A 24,578-nucleotide genomic window follows, 5' to 3' on the forward strand; every position below is an offset into this window, starting at 1 on the left:
AAATGCAAACTAATTCATAATGATTGCCTGGTGGAAGCAGGAGATAGGAAGAGATCAGAAAGGAACTTTTGGAGCTGATGAATATGTTGTTCATTTCTGATTGAGGTGATTAGGGTCTCACAAGTGTATAAATATGTCTAGACTTATCGGGGTATAATTTTAAATATATGAAAATGTACGCAGTTCATTGTATGTCAATCATACATCATAGAAGCTGCTCGCAAAAAAAGCAAATGATAAACTAATGATAAAATGGGTTAATATTCTTAATATGCAGAGTCCCCATAAAATCAATTAAAAATGGATAACCCAACAGAAAAAATGGGCAAAGGATCATTACAGAAAATTCACAAGAGAATTATATAACCCATTAAAAATATATTCAACCTCACTAATAATGAGAAGGAATTAGTAAGAAAAATATGGGAATTAGAAAGTGATGCTTTTTTAAAACATGTTTAACTGACCCATTGTACATGAAGATATTTTTTCCTAAGGAATAAATTCAATGAGGATAGCCAGGCATTTACTAAAGTATTTTTAAAATTCTTAAAAAACATGTAACAGTAGAAGTGTGCAACAATAGCTGTTTAAATGAATTATGACATTCATTTAATGAAAGGAAATTCAGCCACTAAAATTATGTATAAAAATATAATTATCATGATGGAAAATTGCTCATAATGTATTATTAATTGTAAGAAAAAATAGTTTATAAAACAATATAATAAATATAACATACAAGAGGGTGATTTTTAAATTATTATTTTTTAGTTATCAACCTTGGTTTCACTAACCATGAATTTGAGACAGCACATATTAAAAATTTTAGGTCTTTGTTCTTTATATTCACGTACTAATTCATTCACACACTCTAAATAATGAGTGTTCTCTCCCTGCAGACCTTGATGGTCATAAGTACTAAGGAATGGGAGAAAGCCTGCTTACCATCACCTGTTCAGTGATGCACATTCCTTAATACCAATTACTGGTCTTAGATGGAAGTGCAGCTGTTTCTACACTTAGATTTTTCTGGGTTTGACTACTACTTTTCAGTACATATTTTGGACCTCTTTTCATAACACTCAGAACATTTATTTTATTCTCAAATATTCAAAGGTAGTTTAAAGAACAACGGAAACTTTACAGGTAACTTGTGGGTTGGAATTTAGAAGGTTTAACATTAGTACATACGTCAGGAATGAATAAATCAACACATGAAAATCAGGTTCCAGGATCTTTGCCTTACTTGCCTTTCAAAATTGTCCTTGTAACATTTCATTGATTTTTGCTGCTATGAATGGAAAGTAAAGCTGAGTTTCACTATTTAATGGCATTTTCTAACTCCGTATGTTTTCGTATTTGCAAGATTCACACTAGCCATGATTTCACTTTAAGCTCTGGGCCAGAGGCCATGCACGGAAGCACATACACGGATACAAGCAACAGTTACACAGGAGAGCAGGATTTAGGTATTTATCTTATTCTTTTTGCCAAACCGTAATTTGTAAGTATGATGCTATGCTGAGCATGATTTTTTTTTTAAAAAAAAACAGGATTTTAACTAGTAAAGAAAATAGAAGTCTTTGCCTAAATATTTATCTCTTTATTTTTCCAGGCATTAAGATGCCTTTGAAAAAAGGGTTAAAAATGCCTTAAGTAGATGCAGGTAACAAAATAAACTCCAACTATGAACTTGGTTCAGTCGTCTAAAGGGAATTTTCTATACAAAAGCCCTCTGACTGAATTTAAAGGGATCAAATCAACACCCTACTTTACGTTCAGCACCTCTGTTCTGTGGAGACAGCCATTAAAAAATTAACAGAAATGTTCAGAGACCTAGTTTCTCAGCTATTAGAAACAGGAGGAAGCGGCTCGCTTCTGTTCTTCCACTCTTCCCCTCCCCCACCTTAAACAGATTATTCATCTATTTGTGTAAGGTCATACCCATTACCTCACTGTAAAAATAGCTTATAATAGACAACTTCTGAAATTCCTTCAGCTCTATGCATCTGACATTTCAAAGGTTTCTAAAACACTTTTACAGAGGCCATCGCTGGAGTATGTATGATGTTGCAACTAAATAACTGTGTTTCTTCATTTTCTCTTCTTTGTGCTAACTTAACTTTGTACACTTAAAACTTAGCTCTACTCTTTCCTGGTATGTTTAAAACTCAATTTTAAGAGTCTCACAGCCATTTTTAAGGAGTGCCCTGTAACAGACTCTGCAAATACAAGGATACCAACCTCCTCTTGGGGTCTGAATCTTTTAGAGGTCAGTAGAAAATTACCGCTATGTGCTTAGCAGCATAGCAGAGAAATGGACACGGTGCTGAGAACGCAGAGGTGGCAGCTATATTTGCTTAAAGGAATGTTTTTCAATCAAAATACCTCTAAAATTACCTCCATTAGCTATAATTTTGGATTCTAAATTTTGAAGAATTAAAAATAACTCTCAAAATGTTTTCAGAATTGATGGTCCTTCAATTTATGTAAGTTCTGTGTATCTTCTGGACTTAACCAATTTTAAAAAATAATGTGATTTTCTCAGGAGATTTTTTTATCTTTATAGGAGGCAGAATGGAGGAAAGAAGATATTTTAATCCAGTGTCCTTTGCTTTTGGGTCAAATCCAAGGTTTGTTATTACTAGTATCTTTATGTTACTGACTTTATAATAAAGTACAACTAAAATCACAACATATTCTTCCACTTACACTATATTAACAGTGAGATTTCCTTTTAGTTTAACATTTAATTTCTTTGTTCAAGACCTGTTATTATGTACTACCCTGCTACTATATAGTCATCCCACTGGATATCTCATTCCTCAGCTTCTAAGTTATTCTATTTCTAGTTACAATATGATTAACGTAAGCTGGTAGGCTACTTCTCTGGTTTCCCAGCATTCAGCAGTCATGCAGCACCCTCCTTCTCTTCCTCTAACCTTTGCTGTACATGGAGAATTTCTGTAGTGTCTGTGCCCTCCCCTAAAATTCATCTGTTGAAATCGAATGGCCAAGGGGATGGTATCAGGAGGTGAATTTTTTAGGAGGTGATTAGATCCTGAGAGCAGAACCTCCATGAGTGGGATTAGTGCCCTTGTGAAAGGGGCCCCAGAGAGCTCCCTTGCCCCGTCCACCAGGTAAAGCTGCAGCCAGCAGGTGCAGTCTATGAATGAGGAAGCAGACGCTCACTGGACACTGCATCTGGTGGTGCCTTGGTCTTGGACTTCCCAGATTTCAGAACTACAATAAATAAAATTCTGTTGTTTCTAAGCCATCCAAATAGACTAAAACAAGACTGGTCAAGGGCTTATACTGTTTTTTATTGTATTTCACTGGGCCTGACTTGTTCCTGTTTCAGCCAATCTTAAACTACTATGCAGACGAGTCCGAGAAGCTCTACTGAGTAACACTTACATTCTAGTAGCTGGGGTGTATTTGAGGGTGTGTTAGTAATCTTGTATTTCCTTGACACACTTTATATGTCAAGCAAAAATAATAAGTGTTACTAAAAAAATTGTTCAAAATGCTATACAAGAAAGTGGAACAGATTCATGTCTCATAGCCAACCAAATGGGACAGCAACTGTCATCATTTGGCAAATCCATTAGCTGAACACCGAAATACAGTATATTATTTCCAAATTCCCTGAAATATGTGTTATTGTCCTTTTGTTGATTTCCTAGTCCATTACCAACTCATAATCACTCATCATGCGAATCCACTGAAAGTGTGTCATGCGTCTATTGTTACAGAAAATAGCTAGAATTTTTCAACTGCACCTTGGCTTCGTTTTGCTTTATAGTTTCATTTTATCCTTTGACAAAATACTGAGATCAAACAGAAAAGGTATTATTTAAATTTTACAGGTTAAAAACAGGTGCAGAAACATTAGATTATTGTACCATGATCAAACAAAGCGATGGCATTTTGTCTAGAACTCCAATACTCTTAACTCCTACTCCGGCCTTTCCCACCACACTGTTGTTTATTTTGCACCACACCTTTCTTCTTTCTTGGTGTACTTTATTTTTGTTATTGATTGATTGATTGATTGGAGAGAGGGAGGAAAGGAGGGAGGGGGAGGGAGGGAAGGAGAAGAGGAGGAGACAGTGAGGAGGAAGAGAGGGAGGGAGGGAAGGGGAGTGGAGAGGAAGGGGGGAGGGAGGGGGGAAGAGAGAGAGACAGAGACAGATACTGATGTGATTTGTTGTTCCACTTGTTTATGCATTCATTGGTTGATGCTTGTACGTGCCCTGCCCAGGGATCAAACCCACAACATTGGCATATCAGGACGATGCTCTAACCAACTCAGCTAACCAGCCAGGGCTTGGTGCATTTTAAAAAGCACCAAGACCTGGATGAAGAATTTAGGGGTCTGGTTTATGCTCAAAGCCATTAAGTTGACTAAGTGTTCCATGTCTTAAATCCTTACATGACATAAGCTTTCAAATCAAAGTATCCATTAGTGAAGAATATTAAAATAGATGATTCAGGATATAACCAAGAAATAGGTAATTTCAGCATGCCTTAAAAATGTAGCATATTATTTTTTAATTTATCTTAATAGGCTAATAATAGACATTTAAAATTCTGACTTACAATTAGTTACTTTTGTTACTGCATAATCTTATTCAAGTATGAAGATTATAATATCTGCACATGCCTTCCAATTATTCATCATTAGGACTTCAAGAATACCATTAAATTACACATAAAACTATGGATAAAAAGTTTATTTCAACTAGACACTACCTTATTGCAAAGAAATACTGCAAAAGTAGTTACATGAGAATGTAATGCTACATAATAAAGAAAATGTGTATTTTAGACTACATTGAGAATGGTGTGAGGCATTGTCATTACCTTGCAAATTTATGAAGGAGTAAACTATTAACAATAATACTAGATAAGCAATGTTCCTTTTAAACTTAAGGGGTTCTCCGAAATATTAAAATTGAAAACAAACAACACGTTTCACCACGGGAATATTTTCCTACATTCTTAATTTAAGGTCCTCCATGACACAAGAAATGCACAGATCACATCCATAGCTGTGGCTGACAGCTTAATGGTTGCAGAACAGGGGCTCTGGAGTCATACAGCCTAGAATCAACGGTAGCTTGACCATTCACCAGCTGTGTGGCCGTAGGTAAATTACTTCATTCTCCCGGTACCCCAGCTCATCATCTGCAAAATGAGGATAATAGTTTCTATTTCACGGGGTGTGGGGAGTTCCACGTGAGATAATATATGGGAAGTGTTCATAACAGTAGGAGACACATAGTAAATCCCTGACAGATCTTAGCTACTACTACCACTATTATCATTAGCCCCAAATCTATGAACTGACCCTGCCTTTCATTCTGTAATTTTGTAACAGTTAAGGGAAGCATGCTACTTTACAGAATCTGTGGTTCTTGTTTCAAACACTGATTGCACATCAGTAGTATACCAGATGCTGTGTTAGTCACAGGGCATTATGAACACCATGGAAGTTATATAACAGAATTTTTATAGGAGTCTAAAGCTATACATTGCTCTGAACTCTGGTAAAGCATGTCACAATGTGAAAAATAAAGCTACTGACAATGACAATATAAGTGGTCATTAATAAATATGAATTCTACAAATAAAATAATATTAATGTCAATAATAGAGATTGCTTTTCAGTTTAACTAAAGTTCTCCCAGAGGTTTAATCAACTCCTTCGAAAACACAAAATAATGGAATACAGCATAATAATCTGAGTGTGATTCCTGGGTTTCATAGCCTTGTTCAATCTGAAACATTACAGGTGCTTAATAAAGATTTGTCTTGCCGAAGAGTGACTGAAAAGCACTCCAGAGTCAATACTGACTCAAGAGAAGATACTGCCCCCTAGTGAAAAATTAGGCTTATTACCTCAAATTATCAAGTTCTCAAATAATGCTGAGAACTTCCCAAATTTGGTACTATTTAAAATACTAAATTTTTTTTTGTACCTACCATTTATGCTTCTTATTTCCTGTACCTTTTCTCCCATCCTCCCCCCTCGAGGGGGAGGTTAAGAATAGTATAGGAAATGTAGAAGCCAAAGAACTTATATGTATGTACAACCCATGGAAAAGAACTAAGGGGGGATGAGGTGGGAAGGGAGGTGCTGGGCAGAAAGGAATAATGGAGGAAATGGGACAACTGTAATAGCATAGTCAATTAAATACATAAAAAATAAAAAATTCTAAATGTATATTCATAATGTGTCATCATTCTGACTAGGTACTGTACTGCTAATTCAAAGACAAACAGGGCATTATAAATACCTGCAACCATGGAGGATACAAAGAAACACATACTATACAGAGAAGCACAGGGTAAATGGCATTGTAGGGGAAAAAAGGTTCGCTTATTAGACAACCAAAAACTATTATTTCAGGAAATTTGCTAAAAAGGCAGTTTAGTGTAGATCACTAAAGAGATCACTAATAAGATCACAGACTCCAAGTCCAGCCTCTACGGATCCAAGACCCGGCTCCTATAAATTGGGGTAACTATAGAACCTATCTCATAAGATTATTGTGGGAAATCGAGTACATGTAAAGTGCTTACAACAGTCCCAGGAATATGGAAAGTGCTTTGTAAGTATGAGCTATGATTATGATTAAATGTAGAGGGGGATCCTGGAGATTGAGGTAGATAAATATTGATCAATAACAGAACGTTATTGCTAAGGTCTAGTTTTGTAAATTTAAGTCAGTAGAAGCCGTTTCTCTGACTAGTACTCTTGTTATTGTGGGAATCCTTAAAGTACATTGCTCTGTGACTAAATTTTGTATTACTAGATGATTAAACCGTTCAACATCAGGCAAATAAAACTGCCTTCTGAAAGTAAAAATCATATTTCTTACCAAAAAAAGCAAGAAGTCAGTAGGATGAAAGACCCAAAAGACCACAACCTGAACATATGCTTAACAGAGAAAGATGCTTGCTGACTCTTCACAGATTTTGCTAGAACTGAAAGATGGATGATACATTTAGCTACCATTGTGGTCTCATTTGCAGCTTATTTAACTTATTTTTAAAAAACCTTCCTCCATTTTCCTTGAAAATTACCTAGTTATCAGCAGCTCTGATAATTACAATTTAAAAGCCATGTAACTGTTCTATATTTTTCAAATTTTGTACTGTTAAAACATTTATGTAAAGCTATATATATACTTTTTTTGCAGACAAGAAAGTCTGGGCAAAATATTCCCCTATTAAAAAAATAAATAAAAATGTAAGGCAAACTTATGTCAATAATAAACATTATAATTTTCAATAAAATATTTAAGGCTATTGCACTTGATGATTTTGGCCTATATTTAATGAGTAAATTACGTTAGAGTCTGAAACAACTTTTCATTTTTTTATGGAGATAACATGCACAAGAACTACATTAAATCTTGGATTTCTTGAGATTATGTAACTTCTTCTGAAGCTGCTTCTGTTTAAAAGCAAGCAGCAAAGAGTTAGGAAAATGTGTTAAAAACATTTTAAGTTTTCATTTGTTTGTAAAGGTGTGTTAGAATATTTTAAAAATGTGTTCTAAATACATTGCACAAAATAATTTTAATTTCATGTGTATTATTTGATCATTTCTAAAACACTTGGAACTCCTTCCTCTTCCATGTTAAGGTAGTGTGGTTATAACATGATGTTCTTAACATCATGAATTTATTTTCTAATACAATTGACCTAAAAAGGTATACACTCTAATCAATAGAACAAAAAGGCTGCCAAAAGAAAAAGATAGGAAAAAAAACCTTTTTCAATTCTGTTCCATATATAGATGCGTATCAGCATCCGAAAACATAAGTTTCCATAAAGTCAAGTGTGTACTGGTCAGATGAGCATGATAACAACGTATTTTACCTTTCTTTGTTTATTTTAATCTAGTGCTTACTGATTTACAAAGTACACTCACAGCTCCTGTCTCAGGGTATCTTCACAAGTAACTCTTTCGGTAGCACAGGTATCAGCAGTAGTAGTACCATTCACTAGGTAAGGAAATGGAGCTTTAGGAGGGCAAGAGCCTTGTGCCAGGTCACTAAGGCAGCAGAACTGAACCTAAAACCCATGTTTCTGCTCTCCTAAAACACTGCTCTTTCTACTTATGCTTCTAAAATAAACTTCTCAGTTGAAAACCTATTATCTAAAAACCAGATGGGCAAATGTGACTGGGCTAATCTAATGATGAAATCCCTCTATTAATGACAAAACAAACAAACAAACAAACAAGAAAACCCTGAAGAAAAAAAAAGATAACAGTAGAACTTACATTTGTAGTGAAAATTTCAAAAGCCTAAAAAGTAAATTAGAAATTGAATGAAGACTGTTGTGAAACTTCTCGAGTCTGAGGAAATAACTGTGCTGCCTATTTCCTGTACAACAGTTCCAATCATGAAGTCCTCAGGTGTAATTCTTCTCCTTCGTGTGAAGATTTAGGGGCTACAAAGGAAGACCTGTTTCTAGACACATGTTTTAACCAGACTTGGACAATGGATAACTTGAGAAACCCATTTGTCTTTCCCTGTAATTAAGGCAGTGTTTATTTGTGCTAATATTCGCTTGTAGTCGTAAATGGTCTTGTGTTATTTAACAACTCTACCATTAGTAATAGTGTTCCATAAACGTGTACACTAACAAGATTCATTATTTCTTCTCTGTAGAGTTCTTTAAAATGTCTCAATTTTACACATTATTTTCTAAAATAATTTGCCTGAGGAGACATAGTAAAATCCATAGTATGATAAAAAAAAAAACTTCAGGTTTAGAACTTAATTGTTTAATAACTTAGTACTTAACACAACCATTAACCAATTCGATCTGTATAAATGCAATAGACTTAACCATTCACATTTTATTATTTTAAAGCATGTTGTTTAAATACTCCCACATTAATGTTGCCTATATATACATTTTTGTATATTAATGCAGTTATGACAGTGTGTGCAAGCTTTGCTAGCTTAGCAAACACAGTGAATAATACATGACACCCTAAACAAATCAAAAAACTGAATAAAATTTTTAATACATGAAAAAAATGAATTGCAATTTTGAGATCGACAGTACTATCAGTACAGTGCAGAACAACAAACTCCTATTATCAGGACAGAAACTAAAGAAATATATTAAAAAGCTTGAATAACAATAAAAATTTAAAAAAAAGAAATATATAAAAAATAGCATAGATCCATATATTCTTGCCCTGTTATTCCTGAAAAATGTACCCAGTCTTTATTTCCTTCTTTTTCAGAATGATAGAACAGTGAAATTTTAGAGTAGAAAAAGATACTAGATTTTTAATTCTGGGTCTTTCTTTCATTGACAGTAGTTTCTTGCCTTCTCTTCATGTTACGAAACTCTTAAAACTACAACTTATTAAAATGATGTGCTTTAGTAAAAGAAAAAAACACAGAATAAGAAATTAACTCAGTATTCAACTGAACACATTAAAGATCCATATTTCCTAAATGTTACTTAGCTTTTAAATTTGGTTAACATTACCAAATAATTTTTGGGTGCATTTTGTTTATTTAAATTGATTTATAAAGAAAGTGATATCTACCTTTCTGTGGTTCCAACATAAGGGTACAACTGTTACATGTGTTTTTGCTGATATATAAACTCCAGAACAACAGTACTTAGGGAAAAATAAAATATTATAACATAATAACAATCTATTTTATCTGCTTGGCTCTTACAATATATTCAAGAGAGTTTTATTAATACAAAGAATGACAGTTTTCACAGAATTCATGATTCCTGGTTCAGTCTAAATGTAATACTCTAAATATTATTTACTTATCAAGAAGTGGACTTACCATGGAAATCATAAATATACAGAAGAATTGGCTCATTCTGCCCAAATGCACAAAATGCAACCATATTTTCAAGTGGATGGTAAGAAATGTCTCGAATGGGTGACTTAAATGGCAGGTCAGAATACACTGCTACTTGTTCTCCTAAATAAGAAAAGACATTCAATAATTTGTATTGCTATTTCTCATTAGAAGATTATTCTGCAACTTATCAAAAATATGTACAGAAAGTAATGATGAAGCTCATGGTATTTATGTGAAAACTTCAAATACTTATAAATATTTGAGTACTGCTGTATTAAATAATGATCTTTATTTTTCATTCTTTTGGCCCTCCTCTTCCTACTTCTCAATCCAAACTCTTCCATGAGGTTTTAAAGGCACAAAGGAAAGGCGGAGTTCAGAAGCAGAGAGGTACCCAACTCTGCCATCTGACAGGGCTGAGCCAATGTCAGCTAGCAAAGAACTCCAGAGACAACGGGGAAACTGCAGGGCTCCGAAACTAAAGAAGCTCTCAGCTTGGGGGAGGCTTGGTGGGGAATTAATTATTTTCCAGATGCTGTATGAGGTACCATCTGCTTTAAAAATATGTATGATTTTTTTGATATGTATGACTAATGGCCAGAAGAGGCCTACAGCAGAGGTCTAAAAAACCTATGAAAAGTAGAATCCAAAGAGCAAAAACTCTAGATCCATTCACTGAAGGGGAAAAGAGATTTAACATTTTTGAATTGATACTAACGTATCAAAATGCAGTTAAGAAAAGAAAGAAAAACCTAAGTGAACCGACTAGTCAAAAATGCCTAAAGGGAAGACCAGGAGAATAAACAAAAAGTAATTAAATACTGGTCATGAAAATATTACATATACAATGAATTTTATAAAATTCTTTCCATTTATTGCTAAAAATATTTATGTAGTTTTAGCTTTTTTTTTTGAAAGACAAAGATAAGGCACAAATGAACTTCCCAATGAAATAGTGTGTTTTATTAGATTACAGTAATTCAGGTGAACTGCTATTAAGTTTCACACATCAAAAATGTTGACAGGAATGTTTCTAACAAGAATACATTGTAGATGTTTCACCACTTGTATATCTAGTTATATTCCAAATTCAGCTCATAACATTTGTATTTTATATTACGGTCATCATTAAATACTTCTCTAAGATTCACAATATCTCATTATAGACAAGGAAAGAATAAACCTTAAATTATAATGTAAAATTCAAAACCCATGAATATATCAAAAACAAGGAAGAGAATTTAATATAAATTTAAACTGCAGTTGATTTCCATTATCAGCGTTCCAATTCTGAAAAACATAATCTGAACCTACAGTCAGAATTTCCTTGAAAATTATTCCATAAAATGGTAGTTTTTACACTTCTTCAAAAACCGAAAGAATTTTTTTTTGCAGATCAATGAAGGATTTACCCGTTTCTGGGTTCCACACATACACTACCCCATCCTCGCTGCCGGCAAAGAGAAAAGTCCCGCACGGGGTCAAAGTACTGTGAATCTTCTCCCGGTAGTTTGCTGCTCCTACAAATTTCCTTGCTGCTAATCTATAAACAAAAAAAGATTTTACAAATGTAGAATCTATGTGGTAAAGACTTTTAATATTGGTAAAAACTTTTAAATACTTCATTTGCATTTAACAAATAATTTTTGAAAATCTGTTATGTGGGAAACATTCTATAATGGTTGCAGAAGAAAGAAGAGATAGTGCTAGAACTCAGGGAGCTTAAAATCAATAGGAGAGAGAGGAATGCATCAATATAAAATAGAAAGTGGATGCAGAATTGCCACAAGATAAGAAAAGAAAGAGTACTTTGCAGATCTGGGTAAGAAAAATTATCTCTAGCTATGAAAAGAGACTACTTTATAGAAGTAGCATTTGAGCTGGTTGCTAAAGAAGGGACAGAATTTTTATATTTTTTGATGTGATAAATTTTAAAAATCACACTTGATCCTTGCAGAAATATTTGACAGAACATATTATTAAATCATCTATTAAATATGATATACAGCCTTCTAGGCTTTTTTGCTTATGAAAAATAGCTAACACTGTTTAATGCTTACCACATGCCAGTTAGGTACTATTAACATCCCTAGTGTACAGAGAGGGTATTACACACACCGTTCTGTTATCTGCTTTTTCCAGTCATCAAAATAATCAGAAGCAATGGCCCTCCATACCAGAATAGAGTATGCAATATCATTTTAATAGGTACATGTTATACCATCATCTAAATATATCTTAAGAAATATTCTGTTGCTAAACATCGCACAATGTTTCCAGCTTTCCCCTACCACGAACATTTCTATGAATAATCTTGTGTACAAGTGTATTTTTTGCGCTGCTTTATTCATTTTTATTAAATTTATTGGCATGACACTGGTTAATAACATTATATAGGTTTCAAGTGTGCAATTTCATAACAGATCATCTGTATATTCCACTGTGTGCTCACCAGCCAAAGTCTAGTCACCACATATTTGACCTCTTCTTCATCTCGCACCCCCTTCCTCTCTGGTAACCTTCATGCTGTTGTCTAATTTCTTGCACTGTTTTATATTATCTTAACATAAATTCTCAGATCTGAGGTCACAGGGTCAAACATTTCTGCAGTCCATGCCATGTGCTGTAATATTTTAAGTACTTTACATGTATAAACTAGTTTATTCCCCTCCAAACCCTTATGAATACATATATTATTTCTTCCATTTGAGTGATGAGAAAAGAGGCACAGAGAAGAAAATTAGCTAGTAAGGGGTGGACAAGGCCACATTTCATTCGAAGCAGTTTGCCTCTAGGGATCAAGTACAATCTTAAACTGAAAACTATGTTGCTTAAAAAGAGAATAACCAAACTCCTTAGGCCTGATCTTCGGAAATCTGACTGTAACCTCTATTTGTAAAAAAACACGCTCTCCGCATTCCTTATCAAGAAACCTATGCTCATACAGACTAACTCCCTCTGTCAAGAATACAACTTATATTATCCCACCTCTGAACATTATTCCAGGCTTTTCACACTTTTCACCCTAAGATGCTTCCATCTTATCTAAAGTCTACCCATTCTTCGGATTGAGTGCAAAGGCCAGCCTCTCCACAGAGCCTTTAACAGAAAGACCATATTATAGCTACCGCCTGTGTTGCCTTGAAAAATATAATCCTTATATTACATATTTATATTCATTAAAAACATACACTGAGTACTTGTTGTCTGCCAGGCACAGCATGGCTGCTGTGTGCAGAGACAAGGAATACACAGACCCCAGTCCCAGAAGATCTCACAATTTAACCTAATTAAATGTTCTGGGTGTTACTCTGGAGGCAGTACGGCAGACGACAAACTCCCGAGGAGCTGCTTCTGCTCACCACGCTCCCACAGCACCCATGCCCATGTCCTGGACAGCTCGACATGAATATTTAAGGGACGCGTGGCTAGCCCTAGAGAGAGAACTGCAGAATAAACTAATGTAGATTACCACATTTGTCTTTCTACAAACAATAATAGATCTACTAGCTTCCTCTCATTTGTTTTAGTGGAACTCAACACCACAGCACAAGTCCATGCTGACATCCCCAGAACTCTACTTCTGCCTTTTACATTCCAAGTATTCCCCTTCATTGGCATTATTCAGAAATACAAAAAAAAAAAAAAAGAAAGAAAAACAAGGACGAATTATTCAAAAGCGTCTCAGTTATGATATTATATCATAACACTATGCTATACCTACCGTAGATAAGAGATATTCCATGACAGAAGTGGTTTTTAATCATGAAAATAAAAGGGAATTGGCAACATTTCAGCTTTAAAACTATTCACATTTTGGGTCAAATAATTCTTTGTTGTTGGAGGCTGCCTTATGAACTCTAGGGTGCTTAGTAGTGCCTCTAGTCTCTATCCACTGGATACAGAAGCAACATTCAAAAATGTCTTCAGACACTACACAACCACAGCTGCACCTTCTAAACATGAATGAATTCTGACTTACTCTATGAGTGCTTAACCTGTCAGCAGTGAAACATACTTACATTCGGAGGTCCATAATTCTCAAAGTACTGTCTTTGGTATGGATTAACAAGCGTTTTCCATTGGGATGAACCTCCAAATAATTTATTGGAATCCCCTTGAACTCACTTTCTTTAATTTCCTAAAAATAAAAAAGGCTATATAATATCACTACTGTAATGTTTCTCTAATGTTAAGCACTTTTTAGAGTATAAAAGAAGAAAATTAATTTTAAGATATAATTTTCAATTGTACTATACAGGATGCTTTAAAATGGTTTAAAAGAATCCCCAATAATTTCAGTTTAAGGTTGAAAATAAACCTGATGGAATGTATTTTTTGGTTGTTATCTAATACCACATTAGTATGTGTCTTTGTAGTATATCCCCAAACAAGAGGAACTTCCCATAAACACATCTTCTAACACTGCATTTTCTACTTACGTAAAAAGCTTCCCTTTTCATAAATTCAAACAAAGTACAGAATTAACTTTCAAGTTCTATTTCAATCTCAGATTATTTCTTCACACACTTACTTCTACTTGTCCTGAAAAAGGTGTTTCATTCGCAGGTAATTCTGAAATCACTTAATTTAGATTTTAATTTGAGGTGGGTTTTTAAAAAAATAATTGTTTAAGGCAGCTATAGAAGATGCCTGATTAATGATGTCAAGAGAGACAGAAGCACTGACGGAGAGTCTGCCTGAACAAGCCTCGCATTAATTAGAATAATTACCAAAGGTCTTTGTTTGGATCACCAGGAGAATGGAAAACACTCACACATGCAGAACTGCTCAGACTCCAGTCCACACGGGCAGAATTACCAAGTGTCCTTTTTCTGAGGACCCCGTATTACTTTCGCCCCTGTTGCCTAGAGGGCATCCTCTTCAGGGGTGGGCTGGCACCAGCCAGGCAGGGCAGAAACTGCTACAGCCCTAACTGACGTCAGCAGGTGAGCCTCTGCGCCTGCAGTCCCACACTAAGACCTGCTGTCGGCTGTTGTTTAAAAGCTACAGAAAAAGTCAAACACTGACACCCCAGACGGGGATTTTACTGAGCCAAAGAACCACCATTTGAGGGTGGGGATGCACTTGGAGATTCCAGCAAGTCAAGTAACATGTTCACACATGCCAATGTGCAAAATAAAAACTGCATAACAAGTTAAGTATTAGGTATAAATTTGACAAACGTGCTGGCAGACTTAGTGTTTGTAAAATCCGTTGGTAATTTCCTCCATATTTTCCTTTATCATACTCATGCTTAAACTAAAAAGCCCTAATTTTGAAGCCCAGCCTCTGCATCAAAGTAGCTCATGGGCACTTCATCTTAAGCGACAGATGAGTGCGACTCGGCTTTCCCCACACTGCTGGTTGACAGGAACCAGCAAGAAGGGGCAGTCTCGTCTGTCCTACAGCATTAACTACAAAAAAAATTCCAGCTCATTTCCTAACTTTTTTTTTTTTTGTACTGTCTCAAGTAACCACACCAGGCTGCAGATTTTCCAGGTAAATCTGCCTTTTGGTTAATATCCTGAGGTAAAGAAACACATGATTTTTAACACAAATAACAGACTCTGCACTGTGGACTCCAACGACTGGAACTGGTGCCCTGGGGGCCTTGCCAATCCCTCAGGTTGTGTAAGTAATGAGAACCCTCTCCAAGTGTGGGACATGAAGCTGCAACACGAATCCCAGGCCATCATCAATCTGATAGACAGAAGAGAATGACTGAAAATAAAAGACTGTTTCCTAAACAGATCTGATAGACTCAATAGATTCAACTCAAGTCCATGGAAATTCTTTTACACTTACAGTGTCTTTTTTTCAAACAAGGAGAATTGTTACACTCTACTGTGAGGAACAATAAATTGAAAATAAGTTACTACTTACAGATGGTAATATAACATATCCATTATTTAAGCATAAATTTCAGTAATGGGTCACTGAATGCCACGGTACAAATTAGAGGTCAAGAAAATTAAAGGAAATCCTAGTCAAAATGAAGAAAATTCTCACCAAACTACCAGGTTATCAATTAGCCATCAGAAAGACATGATAATTAATCAATGACAACAGACTTTTCAGGGACTGAGAACAAGTTAATTTTTTTGAAAAGAGAAAACAGAATGTTGTGCTGTCTTATATTAAGGCCATGTGGTTCGATGGCTTTGCCCAATTTCTTTAATTAAATCCCAAACGATGAAATAGGGTTTCCTACCTTATTCACACTCCAGTGGTGCACCGAATGCTGTACGTCGTGCACTTTGACATAGGTGTTCCACACGACAACCACCCCCGTGCAGTCTCCTGAGTACATGTGATGACCTGGTTAAAAAAATCGCTCACTGATGAATGCTACACAGAGGCAGAAAGAAATAATGTGAAATTGGGAAAAATGCACGCCAGTAAAACCATCAAAGAATCCTAGGGCTAGTAAAAGGGATTTCAGTTTAAAAAGCCAAAACCCAAACACAACTAATACTCAAATCCCAATTATCTTTAAATGAATTCTTCACTTTTTTGGATGAGTTTTGATGACTAATTTCCCTCTGAACTTCCCTGCTTTTAATATAAAAAGAAATGAGCATCGCGGTCTACACACGCGTGCACACACACACACACACGGCTGAAATTCCAAAGGCAAACAAATTACCTGAATCATCCAATATGTATCTGTGTCACTCACTTTTATCAACCATAATGTCTTATATTCCTGGAAAAACCCCATATTCTAATATATTCTGTTAGCACGATGCCTGAGACCCAGCCAGAACTCAGTGACCAGGGCATGAATAAAATAATAAACAACAGGCGTTCCAGTTTAACATTAACTCTCAAATTCAACCCACCTTTAAGTTGAATGAGACCTCAGAGACCATCAAGTTCAACTTCACACCCACTTAGCAATATTTTACACACCATTACAAACAGATGGTTATTCAAAAACTGTGAATTTCCTATGTCAAAAGTAGCTTATTCAAATGATAAATTGCTCTATGTATTAGGATATTTTTTCTAATTCTGAGCAAAGAAAATCTGTCTTCTGTAGCTTTGGCCCTATCTTTATCCACTACAGCAACAAAGACTAATTTCTCTTTTGTTTTAATTTTAATAGACAAATAATGAAGAAATTCTTCATCTCTCTATTATAATATGAGCTACTTCTATTACGACACAGTTTTCAATACCTTTCTATCATGGGTTCGTTCACCTTTCCTGAATGTGTTCCCATATAGTAACACTCTCAGAGTTCAACAGAGTATATTAGCAGTATAATCTTAATCTGGATCCCATACTAATTAATTATCATTAGAGCCTACATATCTAGTGTCTAAAATAATGTAAAAGATGACTATTTAAAAGATGTAGTACATTTCCTTATTCTTTCAGCTGATATTCTTCAGTTGATAAAATAATCTATGTATCTTTAAAACGCCATCTATATTATTCATATACTAGGATAACCTTTAAAATAATTGCAAATTTCCCTTCTATATGCTTATATTTTAAAAAATAATACTGTTGCTACATTTAAAAAATATATTTTCAAAATTCTTTTGGGATTTTCTCTTCATCTTCCTCATTTTTAGCCTTTAACTTAAAAGGCCATTAATTTAAAAAAAAAAAGGTACTCAGGGGATAATCACCAATCTAGTGGCATATATTTATGAAATTTGGAACATGACAAGTCGTTACAGCAAAGATTAGTTAAACCTAAACGTTCAGGAACTTAATGACTTTAGAGTTACAAACAAAACTCCTTCAATGCAAAATCTATGCCCAGGTTTATTGTATAATCTGCAAAATATGCATAAATTTCAATATACACAATCATCAATACATAAAAACCTTCTCAAGCTTAAATCTTTGTCCTAGTGACATAAAATTGTTTTTAATTCTTCACACGACTAGGCTTAATTTGGAATATATTCGCTGACATACCTTCAATATCAAAACAGAGAGAGTTAATGAAACTCTTGTGAGTGTCAAACTGTCGGATCAATACGGCAAAGTCCTCTTTCATGTCAACTTTCCACACCCGCACCACAGAATCGTAGCATCCCGTAACCACCAGCTCTTTCACAGCGGGATGGAATTTCGCCGTGTAAACAAAACAAGGATGAGGCAAGACTCTGAAAGTATTTGTAGTGTTTATTTCATTTTTCCATATCCTAGAAAAGGATAAAAAGTTACACATTATTCCTGAAAGGCATATTTCTTTAAAAGTTTCTTTAAAAACCAATATAGCCAATGGGACGTAAGTAGGCAAGTGACAATAGTAAACTAAATTTAAATTTTAAAACTAAACATTAATATGATCACTGGCTGGGGCTCTTTACATTTGACAAAGCTATTTTCTTACAGGTACTTTCAAGCATAATGTAAGTACCTCCATACTAATCATAATCTATACTAGCAAACAAAAAACCTGTTATTTGGATTTGAACATGTCTGTCTTTTTAAAATCTACCCACTTTTGCCCTGAGTGATGTGCCTCAGTTGCTTGGGTGTCCTCCTGCAAAGCAACAGGTCACCGGTTCTATTCCCAGTCAGGGTACAATGCCTAGACTGTGGGTTCGGTCCCCAGTCAGGGTGCATACAAGAGGCAACTGATCGATGCTTCTCTGTCACATTGATGTTTCTTTCCCTCTCTTCCCCTCTCTTAAATAAATAAATAAATATTTTTAAAAATTTACCTACTTTTGACATTGACTAAATAAATACATCAAATAGTTGGTAAAATATTATATTTAGTATAAATATATAAGAATACAGGGAGAAACTTTAATGATTTCCCATCTTTGGTTGTGTATCTTGCTTTTGCAAAGTACTCACCAGTGGGGGGTTAGTTAATAGGATACTCAAGTAACTTTACATGAGTAACTTCAAAGCCTAGAAAATAAACATGAAGATCTCAAAGACTTAAAAGCCATAATGAAGTTACTATATGAATAAATGAGTAAAATGAGTAGTTATTAAATTTTGATAAAAAACATAATCCAATATTAAGTACTCACTTTGTGTTAACACCCTTATTATTTCTTCCTCTAAATCAGGGGTGTCAAACTCATTTTCACCGGGGGCCACATCAGCCTCGAGGTTGCCTTCAAAGGGCAGAATGTAATTTCAACTCCTTAACAGTTAAGGAATAGTTACATTTATACAGTCCCCAAATTATTTCGGCCCTCTCAAGGCAACCGCAAGGTTGATATGGCCCCCAGTGAAAATGAATTTCACATCCCTGCTCTAAATAATGGACAATTAAAAAATTAGTATTAATGTTATTGCTACAGTCTTAACAAAAGAGTAAACTCTAAGGGTTAAACTATTATGTTAGATACTCTACACTTCTAGCCATTGTATAAAACAGGCAAAACCTAGCAATCTGCAGCCACTATATGAGTGTGCAATATTGGATATTTAAAAGCTTAAGTTATTAGTATTTGAAGAATACATTAATCTTTTAATATGAGGATTTATAATTCATTCTTTTAATTCTGCCTAAGAACTCAAGAAAATTAAGTCCTCTACAAAATTATCAATAAAAAAAAAAATTACAGTTGCTATTCAAGAATAGCATTCAATGAGTTCTCAACAGCTGCTTCAAATACAGGATATGATCTTCAATTACTAAGAATCCAAACTAATAGTGAAGGAAGTGAAAGAACATGTTTTCAAGTAAAAATAAAGCATGTGTGTCAGAGCATAAACATTTTAACCATAATACTACTTTCAATGAACATGTGTTACATGAAATATAGCATTTACTGAAAGAACAAAATCACTAATTTGGAGGGGTTATTTTCAGATTGTTATAAGAGGACTAAATGGTAATAGAAAAAATATAATAAAGATTATATATTTTAAAAATAAAGAAAAAAGAATGTTAAAAGAAAAACTTCAGTTGCTTGCTAATAAATCTTAGCAGCATTATTTGAAATACAAGCACAAATGAAGCAATCATATTTTAAAGGCAGCTCAATATAATTAAAATATATACAATATTTTAAAATAAAAATTCAGCTTTTTATGTAAAAACAAAACTGGTATCAATGGTGGCTTTCATCACCCAATTAATGGTAGAATCCAAGATCAAAACAAATGTATGAATGGGTTTTGGAAAAAATCAGGTTCATCATAGACAGAAAAGGAGGAGGATCACAGATTTGTAAAGAGTAGCTGTCTGCACAAAAACGTTGCTAGAATTGGGAAAGAAAAAACATACCAAAGTTAAAATGGCACGTGTAAAGGTGGGGGGTTGGCCTATTTGGGAGCCATTACACATGGAAAATTCTGATTATATTAGGAGCTGCTGATTTGGGGAAAAGTACAGATTAAACTAAAGATAACTAAAAAAGGGGATTTAGGTTAAGCCCTTAAGGCAGACGGCTAACCAGCAGGAAAGAGTTACTCAGGCAACACTAAGGACAACCTGTGACAGTGATCCCGAGGAAGACAGAAAGAGAAGACAGACATGGGCAGAAACCCATACTTCTGCCACTTCAGGGCATGAGCAACTCATTCTCTTCCTTCTGACTGTAGTCCTTTCCTCACCGTTTTCAAAACCTCACTGCCTTTTTGGTTCTAGCCACAATGTTTCTTCCTTCACTCAGTTAATCCTTCACAATAATATTTTTGTGATGTAAAGAGCCCTAATTTAGTATCAATTTCAAAGCTACATAAAGTAAAAAGCATACTTTACTACTAGTATACGTTGTATGGGGAAGTCCCAGATGGCTTCAAGAAATGATGAAATCTGAGCTGGGTTTTAAATGATGGCTGTGAGCCCACTATGCTGAGTGAATGAGTTGGGCAGGAAGGGCATTTAAGCATAGAAGAATAGGTAAGGTAACAGGGAGCAGAGATGCCAAAAAAGTTGTTAATGGTATTTCAGAAGACTGCACGGATGAGGCAGAGGGTACATGGGAAGTGCACAGGAGAAGGTACGGCCAGCCTGAATGAGGGACAGCCTATCACGCCATTCTAAGGAACTGGAGCATCTTCCAAAGGGCAATGGTAATCAAAGACTTTTTAAATCAAGGCATTATGAAAGATGGTACTGGAGGAGGCTACAGATGTAGGAGGCTGAAGACTGAACACTGGGAAAGTTTAGCAGCATCATTTTAAGCAAGAGATAACAAGGCCATGAATTAAGGCAACAGCAGTGAGGATAAAAAGGATGATAGAATGGTGAGTTTTTTAGAAGAGAGTTTTTTAGAAGAGAGAATTGATATACTTTAGTATTACTTAGATATAGAAATAAGTGGTAGAAAGGAAAGAAGAAATGAGTACTACTCTTGATTCCCAGATAAGGAAGTTATTAAAAATACATAGTATAAGACAGCCCTGGCTGGTGTGACTCAATGGATTGGGCGCCAGACTGTGAAGCATAGGATCGCCGGTTTGATTCCCAGTCAGGGCACACAGAGACAACCACACACTGATATTTCTCTCCCTCTCTTTCTCCCTCCCTTCCCCCTCTCTAAAAATAAATAAATAAAATCTTTAAAAAAAAAAAAATATATATATATGGTATAAGAGGACTAAAAGAGGAAGACCAAGTTTGGTGATATTGGTAAGTTTGGTTTTGGACTTGAGGTGCCACTGCACAATCCAGATAGAAGTGTGCAAAAGAAAGCCAAACTATGAAAAAAGTGAGAGCTAGAAGTAATTAGCACATAAGTAAGATTCAAAGCAAGGGAAGATGAGAGAGGCCTGGATAAGCACACCAAACCAGGGAAGACAATCCAAGTAAAGAATCTTGAAGAAAAACAACTACAGAGAACAGGCAGAGGAAAGGAACTAAAGAAAGAGAACAGTCCCTCCCCTTCTCCCACCCTTATCTCCCTCCCCCTTCCCCTTTGGTCGATGTCAGTCTGTTCCTTGTTTCCATGCCTCTGGTTCTATTTTGCTCATTTGTTTGTATAGTCAAGGAACAGGTATAAATGACCTATGGACATGGAGAACAGGCTGGGGATTGACCAGGAGCAGGTCTGTGGGCACAGGGCATGGGAAAGCAACAGGGGAAAACTGGGACAACTGTAATAGAACAATAAAAAAAAAGAAAAAAGAAAATCAACAAACTAGAAAGAAAAAGAAAAAAGAAAGAATGAGAATTGTTCCAAGTCCTAAAAAGAAAATAAAAGAGGTTGTCAATAAAAACCATAAATTGAAAATATTTCAAGACGACTGGTCAATAATGAAATACTGCAGTGAAGGCAAACAGGGTAAGAACTAAAACTGGCTAATGCATCTTAAAATTGGCAAGTAACTGCTGACTTCTTGAAGAACATTTACACAGCACGGTGAGAGTGACAGCCAGACTAACTGGGTTGAAGCAGAGACAACTGTATTGGATGCTCTTGATGATATAGAAAAAAATGATGTGGTAGCTGAAAGGCACAATGAGTTGAGAAAAAGATCTTTTAAAGATAAGGAGGTCTGAGCATACAGTGGACCCTTGAACAACACAAGTTTGAACTGAGGTGGTCCACATATATACTTTTCTAAACTTGGTTTTGAAACTATTTTCAATCTGTGGTTGGAAATTGCATATGCTGTATTTCTAAGGTAAGAGGACGAAATCAATAGAGAGAATGATACGAAAGAGTCAAGAGGTGTAGGAAATAGAAGTTAATAGAAATATAGATGAAAGGACTGGGATTAAAGGCACAGAATAAAAATTACCTTAAAGGTGTCTATAACCACACCTCTGTTAAGAGCAATGGATAGAGATAAAGATAGGTAAATTCACAGATATTAGATGGGAAACCAGAAGTAAATACAGGAAGTTCACGTCTGGCTAAATTTCACTGTAAACTGAAGGCAGTCATCTAATGAAAGTGGGAAGATTACGATTTAGGGTATTGAACCTGAAGCGTGGTAAAGTTTGGATTTGCTGCCAGAGCGATGAGAGAAGATAGCTGAACAGAGACAGTAAAAGCACTGCTCAGCAGAGAAGAGAAGCGGCTAAGGCCACAGTCAGGTCTTAGCAAGGTTATGCATTTTTCTCCAGCACACCCTGCATTCCGACAATGCCTCTGCTATTCTTGAGGCTATTAAGAGGGACTCACAGTAGATTCCCAGCTAGATAGAGGGGTAAAATCAATTGTCACCAGTGGTCATCTATTTCATTAAACTACAAACTAAACAGTAATAATATCTTAATTAATTGGACATTATATATTGAAAAGGAAGCTGACAGGATTAATAGAAAAAGAGACCCAGACTAAAGTTAGTCTCATTTACAGACCCAGTGTCGGTAAAAAAGTGTGTTTAAAAGAACAGGAAGTGTAAGTAAGAGGGAAATCAGAGCGGATCTCGAACTGCTCTAAACGTCAGTTTCCTACTCTGTAGAGATAATAAATATCATTTGTTGAAATCAAATTTAAAGGACATATATAAAAGCATCTTCAACTGCCTCAAAATATGTTTAGAATACATCCAAGGTAGATCAAGCAGCTACAAAAGGCATAAATTGAAACTTTAAAAAAATAGCTTTTAATATATTTTATTGTGATGCATTAAATCAGAAGGGGTTATTTTAAGACTGACATTTGGAAAAATGCAAATACTTACTATCTATAAAGCTCTTAAAACATAAGGTGCACATTGGTTTATTTACTAAGCATCACTGTGGCCTAGCCTCTGCACCTGGCTGGGAGTAAGCGCCATCCAGAGCTTACATTCTAGGAAAAATCTCAGGTGTTTAATGGCGCTGTCTCAAAGTATTAATCAAACAGCGTGCATGATGATCATTTAAAGATAGTGAGGACTAGAAATATTACATATTACATAAATAAAATATTCTTTACAAAACTGTCTTCAGGAAAAGTTTTCACTGCTACTTGTTTAATCAGCCAGCCTGTCCGATGCTATTCATTACAATCTCTTGATAGGCAAAACATAACTGAAGCATGAGTAGTTCTATCAGTTAATATTCCCTTTGCCTTCCTGGACGGCAAGCAGCCCACAATAAATACCTCTCGAATACCAACCTGGCAGTGCCGTCAGCTGATGCAGTAAGGATGTAGCGATCATCCTTTGACCAGCAAAGATCATAAATGATATTGAGGTGGCCACACAATTCTCTCAGGAAACGTCCAGAAGGAATTTCGTATACTAAGGAAAATATTCAAAAATCAGTAGCTTTCCAGACAGAGGATCCTCAATACAGTAACATACAAATTCACAGTTTATAATTTGTACACAAAGTAAGCACTGTCTGTAAGAATATCACCAAAGATTTTCAGTGTAAAAATTTCAAAAGCTACTTAGTTCTCACTTGCTTTAGACACAAGAATTTACAAACACAAAATTTTGTAAAATGCTACAATTAACAATTATTCTCATTTCTCCGAAACAACTTTTCTAATAATCTTTGATAGTCAATTAATTAATCATATAACAAATAACATTTAAATTGCAATTCATGGGGAGGGAGGTGGGTTCAGCCGGGGTGGGGGGAGGGAAGAGGAGAAAAGGCATACAACTGTAATTGAATAACAATAAAAAATAAATTTAAAAAAATAATAATAAAAAAATAAATTGCAATTCATGTCAAAGACTCTATAATTTGGGTTTTTGTTAAAAATATATTATTTTACTTGAAAATGGATTAAATTCCAACCAAAATTTTATCCAAAGAAACAAGAAACTTAAACTGTACTACTGTCAGAAAAAAATTCTAATGCTAAAATTACAGATGTAGTA

General features: G+C 35.1%; 1 protein-coding gene across 12 annotated transcripts in view; it reads right to left on the bottom strand.

Annotated features, from left to right (window-relative positions):
• AHI1 (Abelson helper integration site 1) overlaps positions 1-24,578 on the bottom strand; it is a 183,274-nt gene that overhangs the window by 125,026 nt on the left and 33,670 nt on the right. For all 12 annotated transcript variants that reach the window (XM_053913963.2, XM_053913961.2, XM_053913962.2 and 9 more), the window contains 6 exons: positions 23,864-23,987; positions 17,808-18,037; positions 16,084-16,190; positions 13,892-14,010; positions 11,282-11,412; positions 9,849-9,989 (listed from right to left, as the gene is read on the bottom strand). In XM_053913963.2, coding sequence (XP_053769938.1) covers positions 9,849-9,989; positions 11,282-11,412; positions 13,892-14,010; positions 16,084-16,190; positions 17,808-18,037; positions 23,864-23,987 — 852 coding nt within the window. The remainder of the gene's footprint in view (positions 1-9,848; positions 9,990-11,281; positions 11,413-13,891; positions 14,011-16,083; positions 16,191-17,807; positions 18,038-23,863; positions 23,988-24,578) is intronic.

Source organism: Desmodus rotundus, chromosome 11, assembly GCF_022682495.2.
Source record: "Desmodus rotundus isolate HL8 chromosome 11, HLdesRot8A.1, whole genome shotgun sequence".
In the NCBI taxonomy this organism is placed as follows: domain Eukaryota; kingdom Metazoa; phylum Chordata; class Mammalia; order Chiroptera; family Phyllostomidae; genus Desmodus; species Desmodus rotundus.